Consider the following 18,973-nt stretch of genomic DNA (forward strand, 5'->3'; position numbering starts at 1 on the left):
TGGCAGCCAAGTGGCAGCAGCAGGGAACACTGTGAGATTTCAGGTTACGGTATCAAATCTCGGTTTATAAATAGAATAGTTATGGAGCAAGTTGGCAGAATACCATCACTCAAAGCCCCCTCCTCCCACAGGTTCCTGAGTATTCACAGAATTTTCTGTCTAGGCTTTGGCTAGTACGTAACCAGACTTTTACTTAAAAGAAAATTTTGTATGAAATATGGATGGAAGAACATTTGTCTCCCTCTCTTAGACATTTATGAAATGTCACATAGCCGTTTTACTTATAAACCTATGCTGTTAGCTAACTTTTCCAGCTGTAGCTTAAACGAGCATTCTCTCCCTTCATTTCGCACCAAGTCATGTCAACGTCTGCTGTGTACACGGCACCGCGATTGATAAGAAAATGCTTTCCCCAGTCTTGTTTGTGATAGCGATGCTTCACTGCCACTCATCTCCGTCGTTCAAGGACAGCCTGTCGGCTGATGAAGAATGGCAGAGTCCTAGAGTATAAGCTCATCTCGTGGCAGAGGTGATGAGAGGGGGCTGTTCGATCTTTCCTGCCTCGCACTCCCAGAGACACGCTGGTGACACGTGACACCTTCTATTGATTAATGCTCCATGGAAATGCCATATCTAATATGCGACGCAGATACTACACTGTACAACAAAAAGGCTCTTATGAATTATTTGTTGAATTGACACGGGACTGCTTCTTGCTCGTCTGTCTCATTTCACTTGCCGCTTGACTTAATGACTCAGTATTTCTACTTGGCAAATGTGATCATGTTCAGAAAGCCAAGCACTGAGGTTAGAATTAAGTCACCAGGTTTACACCACTATTCAACCCGTGCCAGTGATGTAGCTTTAAGTGGGCAGCTTTAGGGATGACTGGTAACATTTTAACCTGAACTCAAACACCTTTACAACTCACCAGTAAGTGCGATGAGCAGCTATCAGCCTATTGATGACTAACTGAGGCATTAACCCAGATGTTTGAGCCTTGGAATTTCAATTATTCTGCTGTAAATTGACTTTGGTAGAACACAGAATTTGGTCCTCCTGCTATTTTCCTTCTTCTGTTCTCAGCCTTTTCAGTTTCTCTTTGAACATGTTGTTCTTCAAACTTTAGCACATGTCTTTGATGTCTGGGTTTGGTAACGGGGGGTGGAGGGCTTAGAAAAAGAGGTATTTCATACAAAGGTGAGATGTCTGTACATGGAGGTCTGGAGTACCTGCAACACGTAAATGAATGCTTCTCTTGGCTGCATTTCATTGCCAGCGCATGTGTGACTGAATGCATGCACGGGGCAATTCAAACAGAAGGTTGAATACTTTCACAAGACTGGTTTAATGCCAATGCACATGTGCGCAAGATCAATCCTACTCTTAAACTTCAGAGGAAGAAATATTTTTAACCACACCACAGCTCCTGTTGTCATCCTTAGACTCTCGTTTGTTCACAAAGGTGCTTTGCATCTGGCAGTTCAATGCCAGATACAGATATAAAAATCAGAATCAGAAATAATTTATTAATCCCAGAGGAAATTGTGTAAGGGAAAGCATAAATGCTGTAAATGACAGTCAGAGATAAGACAAGCAAAGAATGAAAGCCACCGACCCCAGATAAGAGTAATGTGGTTGGGTGTTGTGCAGGGCCAGCAAGCATAAGCAGGACATCAGTCAATCAGTGTGTGTGGGTGGATGTACATGTTGGCTCCAACATTAGCTACAACATGATTGACATGTTAAAGCAGGGGATGCAGCAGGCCATAAGCTGTGAGAAAAGAGACGACCACCACATCACTCAGCTGTCAAGAGGCTAGTTATTGGGTAAAGTATGTGATGTACAGTATCCTGCTACACGTTATGGCAGGGTCCATGTCACAGTCTCGTCTGGGCTGACAGCGTGACTTTATTTTTTCAGGAATATAAAGAGTCCTTCACAAATGACACAGACATTCTGCACAGTTTTTTGAAACATGGTCTGCATTTTAAAAAACAGGTCTTGCAACATTTATTTTTGAGGACATGTCGACCTATAGTGTCAGTACGGGAATACATTGTTATCAGGCGTGTCTGTCAAACTATGCGGAAAAAGGTTGAGATCTTTTGAGACTCTAAGAAGGGTGGGTGAAATATTTTTTGGATTCTGTGAACTTTTCAGTGAAATGGTGTACAGATTTAGATTACTTATAGGAATATCAGGCAAACACATCTCATTTTATGATTAGTCATTCCAGTTGATGTGTTTCATTTTTATTCCTCTGTATGACAGCTTTGATAAGTGTTGCCACTGCAGAAGTGCTTTAAATTGGCTTCTTTCTTATGGCCGGTATAAGTCGACTCCCCTAGCTGCAAAAAAAGAAAAGTGTGATTGTTCCTTTCATCAGTCATCTCAGTAACCAAGTTTCCAATTAGTTTATGCTCAATGTAGTTTCATATTGAGTACAACTTGTTCAATCTGTACATTTTGTAGATCCTCACAAGGAGAATAAAGTGAAGTAAGCCTTAGCCTGGGCCAGTCTTGTGGCTGACAAGTCATTGCAATACAAGTGTGCAGTATCCCACACTTTCTCAGTCAGATCAACCTCTCAGCCAAATACTCAGCTCGAGGTTTGAACATGGGTGACCTCATATTGACCGAATTTCCTTGGAATGCCCTTGGAATTTAAATACGTTAAGGTCCAGTTTATTATTATTATTATTATTATTATTATTAGTGGTAGTAAAATTAGTTTTAAGGTGATTAAGTAGTAGTGCTATTGACATTGATAAAACATTCTATTATTAATATGATGAAGGTGATATGACCCATGCTGCACAGCTGTATAAGTAAGTCAAAAGCCAGATGGTGTAAACTGTAAAAGGCTTAATGAACATGTGTAGACTGTTTGTATGTGCTGTGTACCTCACTATGTACTGACACAAACTTTTTCAAGCTTGTGAAGGGAGCTGTAACGCTTGCGTGAACTTTCGCTTTCCTTATTGTGTGTGCTACAAGCACATCAGATCTTTCCTGGTATCCAAGCAGTAGTATGTTTTCCATCGTGCTCATGTTGCAGAGCTAATTTGCAGTGAAGTCGAGCCGGTTGACTCCTCTCCATTAAACATCTAACTTACCCGACTAAAATGAGATGACTTCGCTGAGCTGCCTGCTGCCCCTTTCTATAACTGGAGGAAATGGGTTGCTGTTTTTCTCTAGCACACGCTTGACTGAGCTATATGATGATCTGGTATGATGTGATCATATGCTTGTGTGCGTGTAGAGCAATGTGAACACGAAGAGTTTGGCATTTGGCACTATATCTTTTCTTTTCCCCTTGTTCGCATCTTTCAGTCCTTTTGCTTTCTCTCCACTTTCATACATGATTCTTTTATCACCTCCGGGCTTCTCGCTAAATTTCTCCTCTATCTACCTGCAGTATTCTTTTTTTTCTCCCTCCTCCATCACATCCATAATGAATTTGGGTCTGTGGTCTGCGTGGGGTTCAAAGCTTCTCCTTACTGTTGCCTCCCCAACTGGGTGCTCCCATGGTGCACCAAATGCCTCTCTTGAATATTGAATAAACCCCACGACCACCTCCGTGCTTTCTAATCAACATCGCCACTATTTTCTAACTATTACTCTGCACGGGGGAATGGTGCTCTGGAGGATGGATGGGCTTTGAATCTGTTGTGTTGTGAGTGAAGGTAGAGATAATAGGCACAGGCAGGTTGAGCAGTTGAGGTTGTTTTATGCAATTCCATTTTGATTACAAAGCCTTCCCTCTCAGCTATAGAAAGTACCTCGATCAATGTCTCATACTCGATTGCATGCATGTACTTGATTGCTTGTATATAACATTCACTGTGGCCCCAGACTGCCCGCAGAAATAGAAGCTATATTATGCAGGAAATTCATAAAGTACTTCTTTTTGCAAGATCACTAATATTGTAAAACATCCATATTCAGAATTCATCATTGATTATTTTGTCCAGGAGTGCTTCCTTTAGCACCATGTTGAATTGACTTTAAGCCGATTGATCGACTGAACATGACTGAATGACTGAATGTTAGTAGAGATCATTCATTGCCTTGTGAATGACGTTTGCTTCTAATTATATCTCACTGATACACTCACTTGTAAGGGAAAAATTATATAGTTAAACATTTTTACGTTGAGAGCAGTGGGATTTTTAAAACATGTGTTTTAGTTGTGCACATGCTCTGTGTTAAAATATTGAGCACTGCTTTTCCCCAACGCTTGGACTTTGATATGATATCTTCACTTAACTTAACAGCTACTGGATCAGAGTTAAATCAGATAATCAGATAACATACATTTCCTCTAAGTGGGAGCCATATGTCCAGTTTTTGTGCAACTATATGTCTTTTTCTGTGTAGTACTCATTGATGCATTCTGTCTGTTGTCCAAATCCACTGTTGGTACAAAAACATGCGAGGTATCATTGGTGTTGTTTAGCTATCATTCATGTTTTATCCAACTTCTCTGTGAAAGCCACTTCATTATTCAAAGGCCAACCTCACAATTAGCACCAGCAGATCCTTTTGCAAAACAGTCCCGCTAGGGACAATCAATCCTATTAGGCTTGCCAATATGAACAGTTACACTCATGCATTTTCCTTATTTCTTATGGTGGTACGGCTATAATTGCACTTTAATTTGTACATCATTGATAATCAATCCCATGCAAAATCAGGAAAATGCATTGCAGATGATGCAAAGCGACAGTTTAAGAACTAACCAAGCTGATTTGCCCTTTAGTCTGCATTTTTTATGTTGCTGCAGACACACAATATGTTACAATTTATTACGTTTCCAGCACCACATTTCACAGGCTAGTTATCAACTTACCTTTCAGTTTTCATATTGTAACATATAGACTGATGCTGCTATCTATCTTTGATAGGCCAGCATGGCCTAGTAATATTGCATGACAGATATATCAGCCTGGCTCTATTACTATGTGCCCGTTAGCTGTAATATTCAGTGGCTGTGTTATTACATGGTCATAGACATAATATAAGCACCTACCTAAGCCTAAAATATTTGACTCCACTCACTTCACTGAGCTGATTGGCTCCAGAAAATCAGAGGAGCAATGATTAGACTGTGAGCAACAGAAGTTGGACTATCATCGCTGTCACTGTTGTTAAGCAGTGAGCTGTGGTTTCTGGTGATTGGTTAGGGAAAATTAAGCCCCCTCCACCATGGAAATCAGTTAACATGAAGGCACTGTATGAATGAAGATGGAAACAGAGTGAAACGTGTTGACACTTCGTTCTGGTATCAGGCAACAGAGAAACAACTAGTGACAGGCTGAGAAGTTAAGTGCCAGGCAATTAGATGCAGAAACACATATTCACTGAACTATAATGAATAAGCAGCAAAATTCCTATCTTGCTACCTTTTATTTTCTATTCTGGGCCCTCCTTTCATTTTTTCATTCAAACATGAACATAAAACTAGCTTGATTGTGCCTTGAATAAGTTCAAACTGAGAAGCAGCCAAGCTTTTGTATTCACTTTAAATAGACTGTGATAAGCAGCTGTGTGTTCAGAAAGTCTAAATAGATCACCACTGTGATGGTATCCATGATTCACCTCGTCTTCAGACTAACATTATTTCTCAGTAGGGCCAGACGGATCCCCAGTCGTGTTACTGAGAGCATGTGACCTTGTAGGGTGATGAGAGGAAGAACCTGCCGGGAGCCCGTTGCCACAGTTTTAATTATTTTGTAGTTGGTGAGATCTGAAAGAAAGATGGCCTTAGTGTGATTGTTTGTGTCAGTATGTGAATGCATATGCCTTGACCTGTCCATGATCTGAGTGTACATGCACACTGTAGTGTAAATCTGACATCAGTGCTCTCCACCAAAAACCCTTCTATTTGTGACGGTCCTCTTTTAAACCTCTTACATAACCCACTACTCTCAGATGTGTGATATCATAGAACTATTTTTGGTTTTTCCTCTGAAAAAAGCTAGTCAGAGTTAGACAAAGACTTGTCTATCCTTTAAATAATACGCTGGATATCCATCTCATCTTTACACTTTTAATACACTGTCCTGAATTGCCCAAGCTCCAGTTAGCTGCAGCGCTGTCCTTAAATAATGCTATGGTTCTTTGAAATGTCAGGAAAAGCTAATGAACTGAAAACTAGAGAAGAAAAAAATCTATAATTTAAAAAATAGTCTTCCAACCAAACAAAAAATGCAACTGAATAAATGCTAAAAATAAGTAAAATCAAGCCCTGCTCCTGCTTGCATGTGGACTTAAGCCACTTGCTTCCTTTACCCTCTGACCTGGATTCAGTGTGCAAAAAGAATTGTTTCTAAGAGAGTGTTAATATACCTGATGACATGGTTAGACCTTGATATTACTATTTGCTTTTCATGGCCAGTTTTTATTTACACTGAGAGGACCAAATGATTCTGTGCCAGCACTGAGTTTATTTAATAAAAATGATATTACACCTTTATTACTCAAACACATCTATGGCCACGTATTTATGAACTCTAAAAGATCAAGTTTTACCTCTAAGAATACAAGAATGACTTGATTACTTGTCAATGCTATGTTTTAATTGCATTTTTCAGTGTTAACATGAGCCGAAAAGCATGCTTTCCTTGTGAAAAGTGAAAAAAAAGAATATTTTATCCCAAATGTGTTTCTCCGATATTTTTGTGACACCGAAACATGCTGACAAAATGATGCTGCATTGCTGATTTTTTTTTATGATTGATTTCATGTTTTGTAAAGCCTTTTCTCAGCCCTTAACTGACCTCATAAACTGATAATACCAGAGGGGTCAACGGTTACAATTGCTTATGACCCAATATAATCTACCACTTGTGTTATTTTCTCTCCAAACAAAAATCTATTGGTTGACCAGCAACAAAAGCATGGGTTTGCTGGTCTTTCTGTCAGTCTCCTGAGACTTTCTGTTAAACGTTATAACAGATGAAACAAAAATAAAATTGTACAAAGAGCACAAACAACTCCTGCAAAAGAGAATAACCCATGTGAACCTAAAACACCTTGGGGATAGTGAAAAATGTTGCAGAGAAGCAATCATAAGAGGACTGGTTTAAAAATTCCATTAGCTCTTATTGTAGATCCGTGGACGTATCTCCCAGTGTGGGTGTACCAAATAGCCTTAGCTAAATGGAGATTAAGGCAATGCTGGAAAGACCCCTTGAAGCCCTTTAAGACTGGTGTGTAATTTTGGATTTAGCAGTGGTTGCGAGATAAAGGCCTTTCTTTCTGCCTAATTGATGGCTGTAATCCATGTGTTGTTTTAAAAACCTGTCTCACTGATGTGCGAACACAAACCCCTGTGCCTCTGTGCAGAAAATGGTGATTTAATGGGCCAAACTGAGGGTCTCCTACTGGTTGGAGGAAGACTTTTATATTTGGGGATCTGCTGTAATGGAAACCCTGCAATTTGGGTACTGTAAATGGGTCAGATGTTGTTTTTGTTTTTTATTTGCTTTTAAGACGCACAAACCCTTTTCATCATAATACTGTTTAACCACAATATTAGGATACCCAGTCCTCTTTTAAAATTACTTTACTTTTGAATTATATTTGACTTGATCTTTTAGTTACACTCTCACGTTTTCGTCATTCTCAGTCAGTTACCTTTAAACAATGCTAAAGTACATTTCCAGTAATAACAAGTCATCAGCAAGTGTACTATTATAACTGCAGCACAGCAACTAATGAAGAGTGAAGATGTCTAGAAGTGGATGGAGGCTTAATGAGAAGATCACATTCATCACCAAAGTTAGGAGGTGCTTGAACTCCTCAACGCTTTAGTACACTTTTCGGAAATCTACTGATGCACCTTTTGGTCTCAGTCAGAATAATATCCTTGGGTTGATCACTATCATGAATCACAAGTTCTGCTTAATCTCTACAAAGTATGTAATTAACCCTGCGCTGATTCATATCGCTCATTAAATTAACACAAATAGGACATTGAAAATAGAGCACGCTGTCTTATTATCTCAGCTCAGCTGCTGGTGCCTAAATGTTAAAGTACCTCTCAAATTTCTGCTCTGACAGTTATTCATGGTTTTTAAAGACGTATGCACAATATCAAAGACATGCCTGTGTCCATCATTTGAAAGCCACGGTGGCGATGGTGTCACAATTTTCGGAATATAATGATATAATGCTTCCTGTACGGTAGTACTATACATTCAAACGAAATGTGAAAGGCTAAATTAAATGATAAAATGACAGGTCTTTGTCTGTGTGGGTGCACGCTGTTTCTTATATGGGGAATTCTAATGCTAATGCAGAAATTAATTACAGCCATGTTTGCCTTTGGATGAAATTTATGACCTATTGTTGAAAATGTGCTACAACGTGGGAGAGAGAGAATAAAACTTGATTAGCATAGAAATGACAAATGAAAGGTGGGGTGGGTGGAGAGTTGTGACTTTTGTTGGTAAATAGCTTGTTTTAGACTGAGAGGAGGCTTTAAATGGATATACTTGTATTTTAGAGAGGCAGCTGCGCAGGGGAAATGCATCAAGAACACGGTTTCATGAAACAAATTACTAAATAATTCTCAACTTGTAGTTATACACCCAAGTATACTTCCATATGGGTTATGCTCGCTTGCTGCATCCTGATTTAATTTCATCAGCTATGGAAAAATACTACATAGTCGGGTCCACTTTGTCTTTGTGAGCCTTTGATTTACCAGAGATGTGCCTCAAAAATGCTTAGACTGCATCTGTTGATGCAGACTTGTCTGTAAAAAGGCAAATATTGAGTGAGGTTCAGCACATTTCATTTTTATTTAAGTGGGTGTCTGTGCGTGTTTGTCAGTGCTGATTCAAAATGCTTACATTTGAAGACAAGAAATGCTTTTAACTCACCAACACGGAGATGAATTAAATTGCTAAGCTGCTTTTCCCTTTTCATCAAAACGTACATAAACACATAAGAACGGGCACCCACAAATCTAAACCTACCATATTCGAGCTGCCGTGTGGTCCAGACTGCTTGAGGATGACAGACAGCTTCCTCACCCAACTGTCAACATCTCCCAGCGAAAGCCTCAGGAGATTCTAGGCATTTTCTACTAAACCATTTCTCTTGCAGAGACCTGGTAACCTGCAGTCACTGCAGAAAAATAGAGCATAAACACCATTCTGATGTGGAGATGATGGTGTTTGCTTGGCCATGTCATCAGAAGTGAGAATAACTCCATCACAAGGCATCTCTACATTCAACACCAGAGAGAAACACGACTGGCTGACCTAAAAACACAGCATGGTGTCCTCTAAAGCTACAACACCATCAAAAAAGACAGACAAAAGTGAAGATCCTTTGTGTAATACTGCGCAAAAGTCTTGAGTCCCTACTCATTTCTTAATATTTTGCTAGGAACCCCAAACCATGACAGAACATCCACCATGTTTTACAGATGTCTGTAGATGCTCATTCTTTTACCTCTCTCCTGACGTGCCACACATATCGACAACAGTTCGTACCAACAGTTTCAAATTTGGATTCATTAATCTATAAGACCTCTTGCCACTGATTTTCAGTCCAGTTCTTGTGTAATTTGGCATACCTCAGCCTTTGCTCTCTGTTTTCCTTCCTTAAAAACGGCTTCTTGACACATACCGGTCCATTGAGACTATTTCCGATGAGGCTTCAGTGAATAGTAGGTGGATCAACTTAAGGGAAAGATACATCTCTCGGGTACTTCATCAGCTTTTTGCTGGATTTCTTAAGAACATGACTTTCAGATACTGGTAATCTGCCGTAGACGTTTATTTATTTTGGCCTCGCATTTCTTCTTTTGTCCTCCACTCGTCCAGCTTCCTCAAAAAACACACTCCACGCAGTGCAGAGAGAGATATGCCACATTTTCAGCTAATAGCTATTTGCGAGTCACTTTGTTGGTGCCAAAATAATATTTTATGCCTGTCAAACTGAGTTATCAGCTATTGAAAATGGAAGAAATTCTTAGTTTTTGCAGCAGACTGCTAACAACAAAATACCTCAACATAAAGAAATGGGGGTGGAGGTGTGTAAAGAGCTTTGCACAGTACTGTACCTGTCCTACATGGCAGACAAATAGCATTCTGGACACTAGAAGACACATAAATACACAACCAGTATGAAAAATCATCCATATGTCATCAATTCTTTATGAATGAGTGTCACATTCTCATGATTTAAACCCTGAACTGACAGCGGTCACTGAACCTGCCTTCCACTTCATTAGAATCAATGACACATTCTTAAACAGTGCCACTAACAACAGTAGCTCAAGTGAAACCAACACAGTCTGACATTTTGCTGTCGGGATTACTTGTGATTGGTACGTTTACCCCTAACTGATGGACTCCATGCTCACTATCTTACTTCTTCCTTTTTTTCCCCATTACAGCTATCCTTTGCAGCGACAACTCCTGTTCTAGCAGACAAGAAAAAATACCCCAACTTCTTCCGCACTGTTCCGTCAGACAATGCCGTGAACCCAGCGGTGGTGAAGTTTCTCAACTTCTACAACTGGAGCCGTGTGGGGACCCTCACACAAGACGTTCAGAGGTTCTCAGAGGTCAGTTCGTGCTGTTTTCATTTTTCTTTTCTTTTTTTTTCAACGCTGTTAATGCTCCATGTTCAGTGTTGACCAAAAGTTCAAGCAGTTCACTAAAACAAATCCATCATCTATATCAAAGACTACAGTGGCACCACCTTGTCATTAATACTAAAACTAGGTGAAGTTCAGTGTATTTGATTGATAGTGAAAATACCCTTAACGGTTGGAATGAATACTTTTTCTTATTACATTTCTACTTATTGTGGATAAAATATACATTTACCAGGTGCGAGAGGAGTTAAAATCTCCCACTGGTCGAAGGATATGCACATAATTAATAACATGGCTTTGCATTATTGCCTTCAGCACTCTCAGTCCCTACAGGGATTCTTGTTTAGCAGGCGTTTGTTCTTTTTTAAGTTAGTGCGATAACAGTGCTGTTTACCAGCGTTTATGTGTGCCGTCCTCCTATCGCCTCTCACTGGGAGACATGTTTTCATTTTCTGAAGGTAGAGGTTAAATCACAAAACAGTGACTATATTATCATTCAAGGAGATTTCCATCTTGGCTCATTCAGATTAGGAAACCAGTAGATATAACACACTTACTACTACTTTAAAACAAATCACCACTCACATGTGGATGGATTAGATGGAAATTATTTAGGCTTTGTGCACTGTACAGCTGTCACTAATGAATGATTATTCTCCAGTCACATGAAAGGATGCACACTGGATTATTAGGGAATGTAAAGGTTAAAAAAAAGATGAACAAACATTTCCATCCACTGGTCAAGGAACAGATGAAGGCAGAACAAAAGCGAAGAACATGATTTGTTTCCATATAAGTTGATCCGCATGTATGATCAAATAAAGATACAGGTAGTTGAGGGCAATACAATTCAGAGTTGAATGTCCCAGTTTGTTGGCTCCACCTCCAGAATCCGACACAGATTTTTCCACTGCTTTTGACCAAATGGAGGCGTCGTGTGCACCTCCTGTCTGTGTGTGTGATTGTGTTTTTCTCTAACTTACTAAAACTAATGAGTTGACATTCACATCCTGCTGCTCTCTCTAGCTCTCCGTTTGAATATATATATCTGTAGTAGTTTCTGTGTATATAACTGAGACCAACCACACTTATATCCTTATTTTTAACACCCATGTCCCTTAGACTTCAGTTGTTGCAGTTCAAAAATAAATATAAATACAGTTTATTGCATGTATAAAGAGATAGTTCTTACTGAAGATAAACCAGCCCTCGACATCAAAGACTGTGACGCGCTGGGAAAATATTTCTAAAATATGTCCTGCATCGCCTCCAAAACTGAATTGCTGCTCCAGCTGGAAGCAAATTCTGAGAACTGCATGATATTTAGTTCCTATTATATTTACTACGTTCCATCTGTTCTTTTTGATGTTCCTTTCCCATTAAATACGCAGAATGCTGAATCCAGCCTACATTACTAGAGCTGGCAGAAGTAATGCATGGATAGATGAAGAACATTATCTGTGTTGACTCAGCACTTGTAGCTAACTCTCTTATGACAATGTTGGAGCTGAAATATATCTCAAAGCTGGAGGACATATTTTGGAAGCTGTGGCAAGTTGGATTTCAGCTCAGGAACAGGAGGCACACAATCGTTTGCGCACCATGCAAAAATCCCTTCTATTATTAAAAGCAGCTAGCAGCTTTTTAATATAAGAGAAATGGGAGAAACAACATTCAAATTGATCCACACCATTAGCTAAAGATATTAAAAGCTTAAAATCATATTATACCAAAATGGATGCTAACTAGCGAGACAAACACATTCCTGTTTGCAGGAGGGTTGAACATTAGGAAACATATCGATTTATCACACAAACTCACGGCACAAACATATCACGTCGGCAGCACAGGAACATTCTCCTAAAAGAGCCTTGTCAGAGGCATTGAAAGCATGAATTTGAGAAACATATTGTGAGCTCTTGCCTCCAGGCACTGGTTGAAAACAAAGTGCTCAGCGGCTAAAGGGTGGGTGGTGGAAGTGGGGGTGTGTATAAGAAGTCTCACTGCAAATCTCAGAGAGACCAAATCCCTTTATCGCTCCCCTCCTGAAAGCACCAAGGAGCTTAGGACGGGTGCAAGACAGACGGCACGATTCAATCAACCTGCCACGAGATTGGCCTCTAATCCCGATTTACAAATATGCAAGCATTGCTTCCGTACTTTATGATTCACACAATCCTCTGTCGAGTTCAGAGCTTACTGTTCTTTGGTTCATCGAGAAATTACTCCAGCTCGCTACCAGAAAAAGAAGAGATATAGAAGTAAATGTTATTTGAATAATGCAGGAAAACAGACATTAATAGTAAAAATGTCATTTTTACCTACTAATAACACTATTCCAGTTTTACATTTGGAAGTTTTTATTAATTCATAAACATTTTTATATGAATTTTATGAACTTCAAATAAATTATATGAAGTTCATATGTTATACTCTTAACCTTCACAATTGTTTTAGTGTCACTTGTCAGTTTAAACATTTCTTTCCTAGGATCTAAAAACACAGAAAGCCAGTGTCCTCCCACTTCTTGAATGTGAAAATATACAAATACACCAATACACAAATAGACAGAATCAGCACAAGAGTGGGCAGAACTAGTCAGAAATATTTCTTGTGAAAATACTTTTTTTTTTTTTTTTTAAGATTTAATTAATTCTTCACATTTAACAAATATAATGAGAAATTCTAAGAACTCTCCTAAAGGAAAAAAACACGTATTTTTCACTTTAAGAAAGTTTCATACCTTTGCAAGCTGATTTTGTGGTTTTTGAGCAGGTTTTTAATTTTTTTTTTAAATCTTAGCCCTTGCAAAGAAATATGCAAAAACACAATTTCTTTGTGATCTATTAAAGTTGGATTCAGAGCCAAATTGAATACCTAGAAGTATTCTACGGTACTGAATGTACCATAAATGATGCATGTGTGTACAGAGGCATTTGCATCTATGTAATGAGTATACTACTGACATTATTTTAATTTCCATCACCTCTACCCCAGCATTCATCACCCTGTGACATACTCCGTCCCCCTGCTGACCTACAGTGTGCTTTCCCTGGGAGACTGCTCACAAGGTTAATGTTATGTAACACTTGTTACAGATTTAGTCAGTGGCTTGCACATCACAGGCAGCAAACATACAGTATGGTGTCCCCTGAGAGTGTAACCTGTAAGCAAAAGCGAGCTCATCACTGCTATTTTTAGGCACCGGTGTAACACACACACACACACACACACACACACACACACACACACACACACACACACACACACACACACATGCATATCGACTTTATGGATGAACACTGATTTTCTGTAATGGTTTGTGGCTTATTGTATTGAGAAATAAGAATAACAGAGTAACAAAGAATAACAGCTAATGTAGGTATTTGGGAATGAAGATGACAATCTACACTACACACACACACACACACACACACACACACACACAGAGCAATCAACATTATTGAGACTGCCAGACAAACAGGGCTCACTCAGAACAGGAGCAGCAATCACCTGTCAGTCAGATGACAGACCTGACTGAGAGCAGGATTACGACTCTGTCCTCTGTCTGCACTCCTCAGAGCTTAAACGTTTAAATAAACTATGAAGACTGATAACTCTATACGTTACCATCCTAGCATCCACTCTCACTCAGTTCCTGTTCCATTATGTTACATCCCATAAACAGTATTCCTAGAAATGTTGTTTCCAAAGCACAATTAGGGTTTGGGAATAGCATTGGGGATTATCATTGATGATGACTTATGTCTCAGACGATTCACTGGCATAGCCTGTTTGTCCCACAACTGAATAGACAAGAGATATGCTTTTCTTTGCATCAAATGACTCAATGACTCAACATGTGATTTTGGTCCCGAACAGCTTGGCGTCATAGAGTGGAAAATTAATTCCCAAGATAAACCTACGGGTCAGTGTTAAGAGTAGCTGGCTGCCAGGTGAAGCTTGGTGATGCTGGGACAGTGAACCAGCATAGAATGACATCATACAAAGAAAATCAAAGCTGTTGTTGACGTTGCCAAACAAGGAGGCTTGACCGTTTCTGAAACACAGTGGTTCACCGTATGTTTTTAATCTTCAGCTGATTAAAATATATATTTCCTTTTGATGATAAATAATTATGTCATATGCCCACCAGAAAGCGTACCATGGATTTTCTCAACATCCTCATCTCCCACAGTCATTTTGATATAGTTTCTGTTCATATATACATGATGCACATATTAGTATTGTGTTAATGTAGAGGTATTTCTGCAGTCTATTGATTACTAGATAGTGGAAAAGGGGGTGGGATTAAATAAGCTTATGCTTCTTCCTGCTCCTTTTTGAACATGAAAGTTATTTGTAGTTGTGGTTGCTCGTTTTCCTTTTGTTTTGCTGTGTTTGTTTGTCTCTTTTTAATTCTATGTTGTTGTACTTTTTTAACATGTTCAAAATAAAGATTCAATCAATCAGTGTGCTTTCTGAATTCTAGTATTTTACATGCACTGGGTGCACGTGACACTCTTCTTTTAAATAATGTGCGTGTTTGTGTGCGTGGACGCATGCTCACAAGTGCAATAGGATTATTTCTCTTCTGCATTTGCTGTCGGGGATTCCCAGGCTGCCCCAAACAATGGTGGATGCTTTTGTTACGCAGGAAAGCTGCTCACTTTTCCCCCTCCTACCAGCTTTCAATCCATCTGTCCCCTCCGTCTCTCTCGCTCTGTCTAACCGAGTGAGTCCAGCAGAATACGGATGCATTTTTTCTTTTCCATCTCGGTGGAAGAAACACAAAATCAAACCAATAAAATCCTTTTGTGACAAGGGTTTTGCTCCTGCAAGTCAATGGCTTTGTCTGTTAGCCTCTGTGCTCTTTGTGAGTGTATTTTGTAGTACAGCAGAAATTTTGTGCAACTCTCCATGTCTTGCGTGTGAGTGGTTGGTATATATTTTCCCAGAAACCCATGTGTTCGACCCACACACCTTTTACAAACAACAGGCTAACCAGCTGCCGTCCCTTTTCACACTGAAGTTAGTTTCCTTTTATCCTTTAGGATCAACACTCAGCGCAACACAACACAACGGGACATTGTACCTCGTCCAGACCACCAAGCCAGTTGTTACTCAAGAGCAAAACTTGGTTGTATTGATTCACATCGGCCTCCCTGTTGTTTCAGCTCAGCGAGCAGTACATTGGAGGGAATGTTTGTACAGCAGTGAGTGATGTACAGAGTGATTTAGAGCTTCCTCTGGGGGGTACCAGGGGAGAAGGCGATTATGAAAGCAGACATTTGGAGACATGAGGGAAATAAAGTTGAGGTTGTTCAGAGTTATTGATTTTTAGAATTCAGAAATCTTAGTTGATAGCACAAAACTGTTGTAATGACTAATTTTAAGCTGCAGCTGACAAATTTTCACAGGAGTATCAATAGCAATCAATGATACTGATAGTGCTGCAGTAGCTGTTACGGTTCAAATCCTGACGCCACTTTGAACTAACGGGCTGATGATTGGCCGGTGCTATGCACGCTAAAATTGGTATTTTGAGAAGAAATACCAACTTTTCACTAATTTTTCCACAGTTTTTATTTATTTATTTATGTCCCATCTACAGTTAGGTCCATAAATATTTGGAGAAATATACAATTTTTGTAATTGAGCCTGTCTCCTCCACCACACCATTCATACAATCAATTTGTGATTGAAGTGCCGACTTTTCAGCTTTTAGTGAAAGTATTGCATTGTTTAGGAATTACAGCAATTTTTACACATAGTACCCCATTTTCAGAGGCTCAAGAGTACTTGCCAGACTTGGTCAGACAAAGTTTTCAGTATAAAAATTGTTTTTACTGTAATACTTTACTGTAATACTTTACTCCAGCCACCACCTGCTTTTTTCACTCTTGTATTTGAAAATCTGAAAAGCTGCTCTGTTGGGATGAGGTCAGGTCACTGACTGGACCACATCCCTTTTCTTTGCCCTGAGAAACTCGTGGGTTCTTTTTTTTTTTTTTTTTGCAGTATGCTTTGAGGTATTATCAATTTATTCTATGAAACACTATCTGCTCAGTTTTGCAGCATTTTGCTAAATCTGAGCTGGGCGTATAGCCCTGGATACTTCACAGTTCATCTTGCAAAATAGCAAAGATTATGATTTTTATCCAAATACTCAACTGAATCTTTGAAACACTACAGTACAGTCTCCAAGTATTATTATAAGTCAATTCAAGGTGACTCTGTAAGGAGACTTTGGTATAGAAATGTGAATATAACCACCATGTAGTTGAAGCAATTTAGAACACATAATTACGGGATGAACATATTAAAGCACAGTAAGAGGAAACACACAGGACTTCTGTTAGCTGTTATATGTTGTCACTGCCAACTCTCTGACATGTCAACATGGCTCTTGGGTTGGGGTGGAGACACTGATGGCTGCGGGGCATGGCCCGTGGACATCAGATGTTGTCATCAGTGAAATCCAGCATGAACACCACAGGACTTTATACAATATTTTGACTTTTTCGACGTAGGTACAACTGCATTCCATGTCAGAGCAATGGTGTTGTCGTGATGTCTCAGTGTGTTGCCTTACTGGAACAGAGCCATTATTAATGGTATTAGTCAGACCTGTGGTTTTCCTGCTATGAGAAGTCAAAATGTCAGCTGTGAAAAAGGGCTATTCTAAAATCGTGGATTAAAGGAGGGAAGCAAGAGGGCCGACTCGTAGCATGTGTGTATGCGATGGCCGAGAAAAAGTGAGAGGCGGTATGATAAAACACCTCAAGCTTGCCATCCCAGTGGGGTACCTGCTCCATTCTCCATCTTCTCAGATTGAATTACCCACCATTCTACTGGCTCAATACATCACAGCAGACATACAGCTGCTGCAGATACATCTACAGCACTGCACATTTGTCTACTTTTTGTCAAGCCCTGGATAACCAGCGAAGATTATTTGAAGTGTACATTTGTTCTTTTGTGTCTTATTTAGCGAAAAACAAACTCATATCGCTGTGACAAATGCACGCTCGGTATATTGCGAAAATTACAACTCCTCATTGAACGGGCTGAGGCAAATCAGGAGGATGACAGATTTGATGTATGTGTCCGCCATGCTAAACTGACAAGCTGCTTGTCTTTCTGTCTTTTCATTCACAGTTCATGGTAGAATATGCATGCACCATTTCAGAACATTAGATGGCCTGCATCCATCTCACTTTATTGCTTTATAATGCTGTGTACAGAATACTATATGTATATTGCAACATGATTTCATCTGCTTTAAGCCAGCAGAAATATATTCACACATTCAGTTTTTATTTGCATCTATCACAGCATTGAGCTAAATGATTGATTTTCTCTCTGTGATTTATGCATACATGATTTAATGAATCTAATGTTTAATATGCTTTATAAAACTGCATTTCCTCCCTTTTTCCATATTTTTAATAGCTGCTCCGTCATAGTACCACAGTATTTGTTTCCTAAAGGCTATGTGATTTAAGTTATTACACTGTTGTGTGTAGTTTATTACACTACACTATGTAATTACATGTGCAGTGTGTAAATGGTAACATTGTCTCAAATAAACTCTGGTAGGATACTTAATAAAAGCACCTTTGCACGTTTGACTGCAATTGTCATGCTGGCTGGTATTTTATGAGCATGTATAACTTATTGAACTTCTGACCACACTTACATTCTTCTACAGTAGACACAACTTTTCTACTACATCTTTCAGCATTGTCAGATGTGCAAGCTGTTAATATGAAGCTGCACTGATATGCCCTCATATGATCCGAGATGCAGGCTTTTGACACTGAACATGGCTAACAAGTCAGATGAGAATGGTGCGTTTTCTGAGAAGAATTTTAAATTTTAACTCATCTGACCTCGGAACAGTTTTTTTTACTTTGTCTCAGTCCATTTTAACTGAGCTTTGGCCCAGAGTAGATAGCAGTGTTTCTCTGGTTCTTGCTCACATGTAGCTTCTTCTTTGCACGGTAGACCTTTAACCTGCATTTGTGGATAGCAGAGTGAAGTGTGACAGACAAATGTTCTTGCTCTTCCTGAGCCTATTCAGTGATTTGCACAACAGAATCATGCCTGTTTTGCCTTGCCCCTCGTGCACAGGGTTTTCTACAGATTCTCAGACTCTTTGGATGATATTATGTATGCTGAGGAACACAAAGTTGTTCCACAGTTTTTGCGGAATGGGGAACCTCTGCCCATCTTTACTTCTGAGAAACTCTGCCTCTCTAAGATGCCCTTTGGTTATACCCAGTCATGTTTCTGACCCATTGTCAAATAACCTAATTAGTTACAAAATGTTCCTCCAGCTGTTT

General features: G+C 39.4%; 1 protein-coding gene across 1 annotated transcript in view; it reads left to right on the forward strand.

Moving 5' to 3' along the window:
- gabbr2 (gamma-aminobutyric acid (GABA) B receptor, 2) overlaps positions 1-18,973 on the forward strand; it is a 196,123-nt gene that overhangs the window by 78,334 nt on the left and 98,816 nt on the right. The window contains exon 3 of the mRNA XM_006787722.2: positions 10,422-10,592. Within this exon, the coding sequence (XP_006787785.1) occupies positions 10,422-10,592 (171 nt within the window). The remainder of the gene's footprint in view (positions 1-10,421; positions 10,593-18,973) is intronic.

This window comes from Neolamprologus brichardi, chromosome 22 (assembly GCF_056152115.1).
Source record: "Neolamprologus brichardi isolate AB-2024 chromosome 22, ASM5615211v1, whole genome shotgun sequence".
Classification (NCBI taxonomy): Eukaryota; Metazoa; Chordata; class Actinopteri; order Cichliformes; family Cichlidae; genus Neolamprologus; species Neolamprologus brichardi.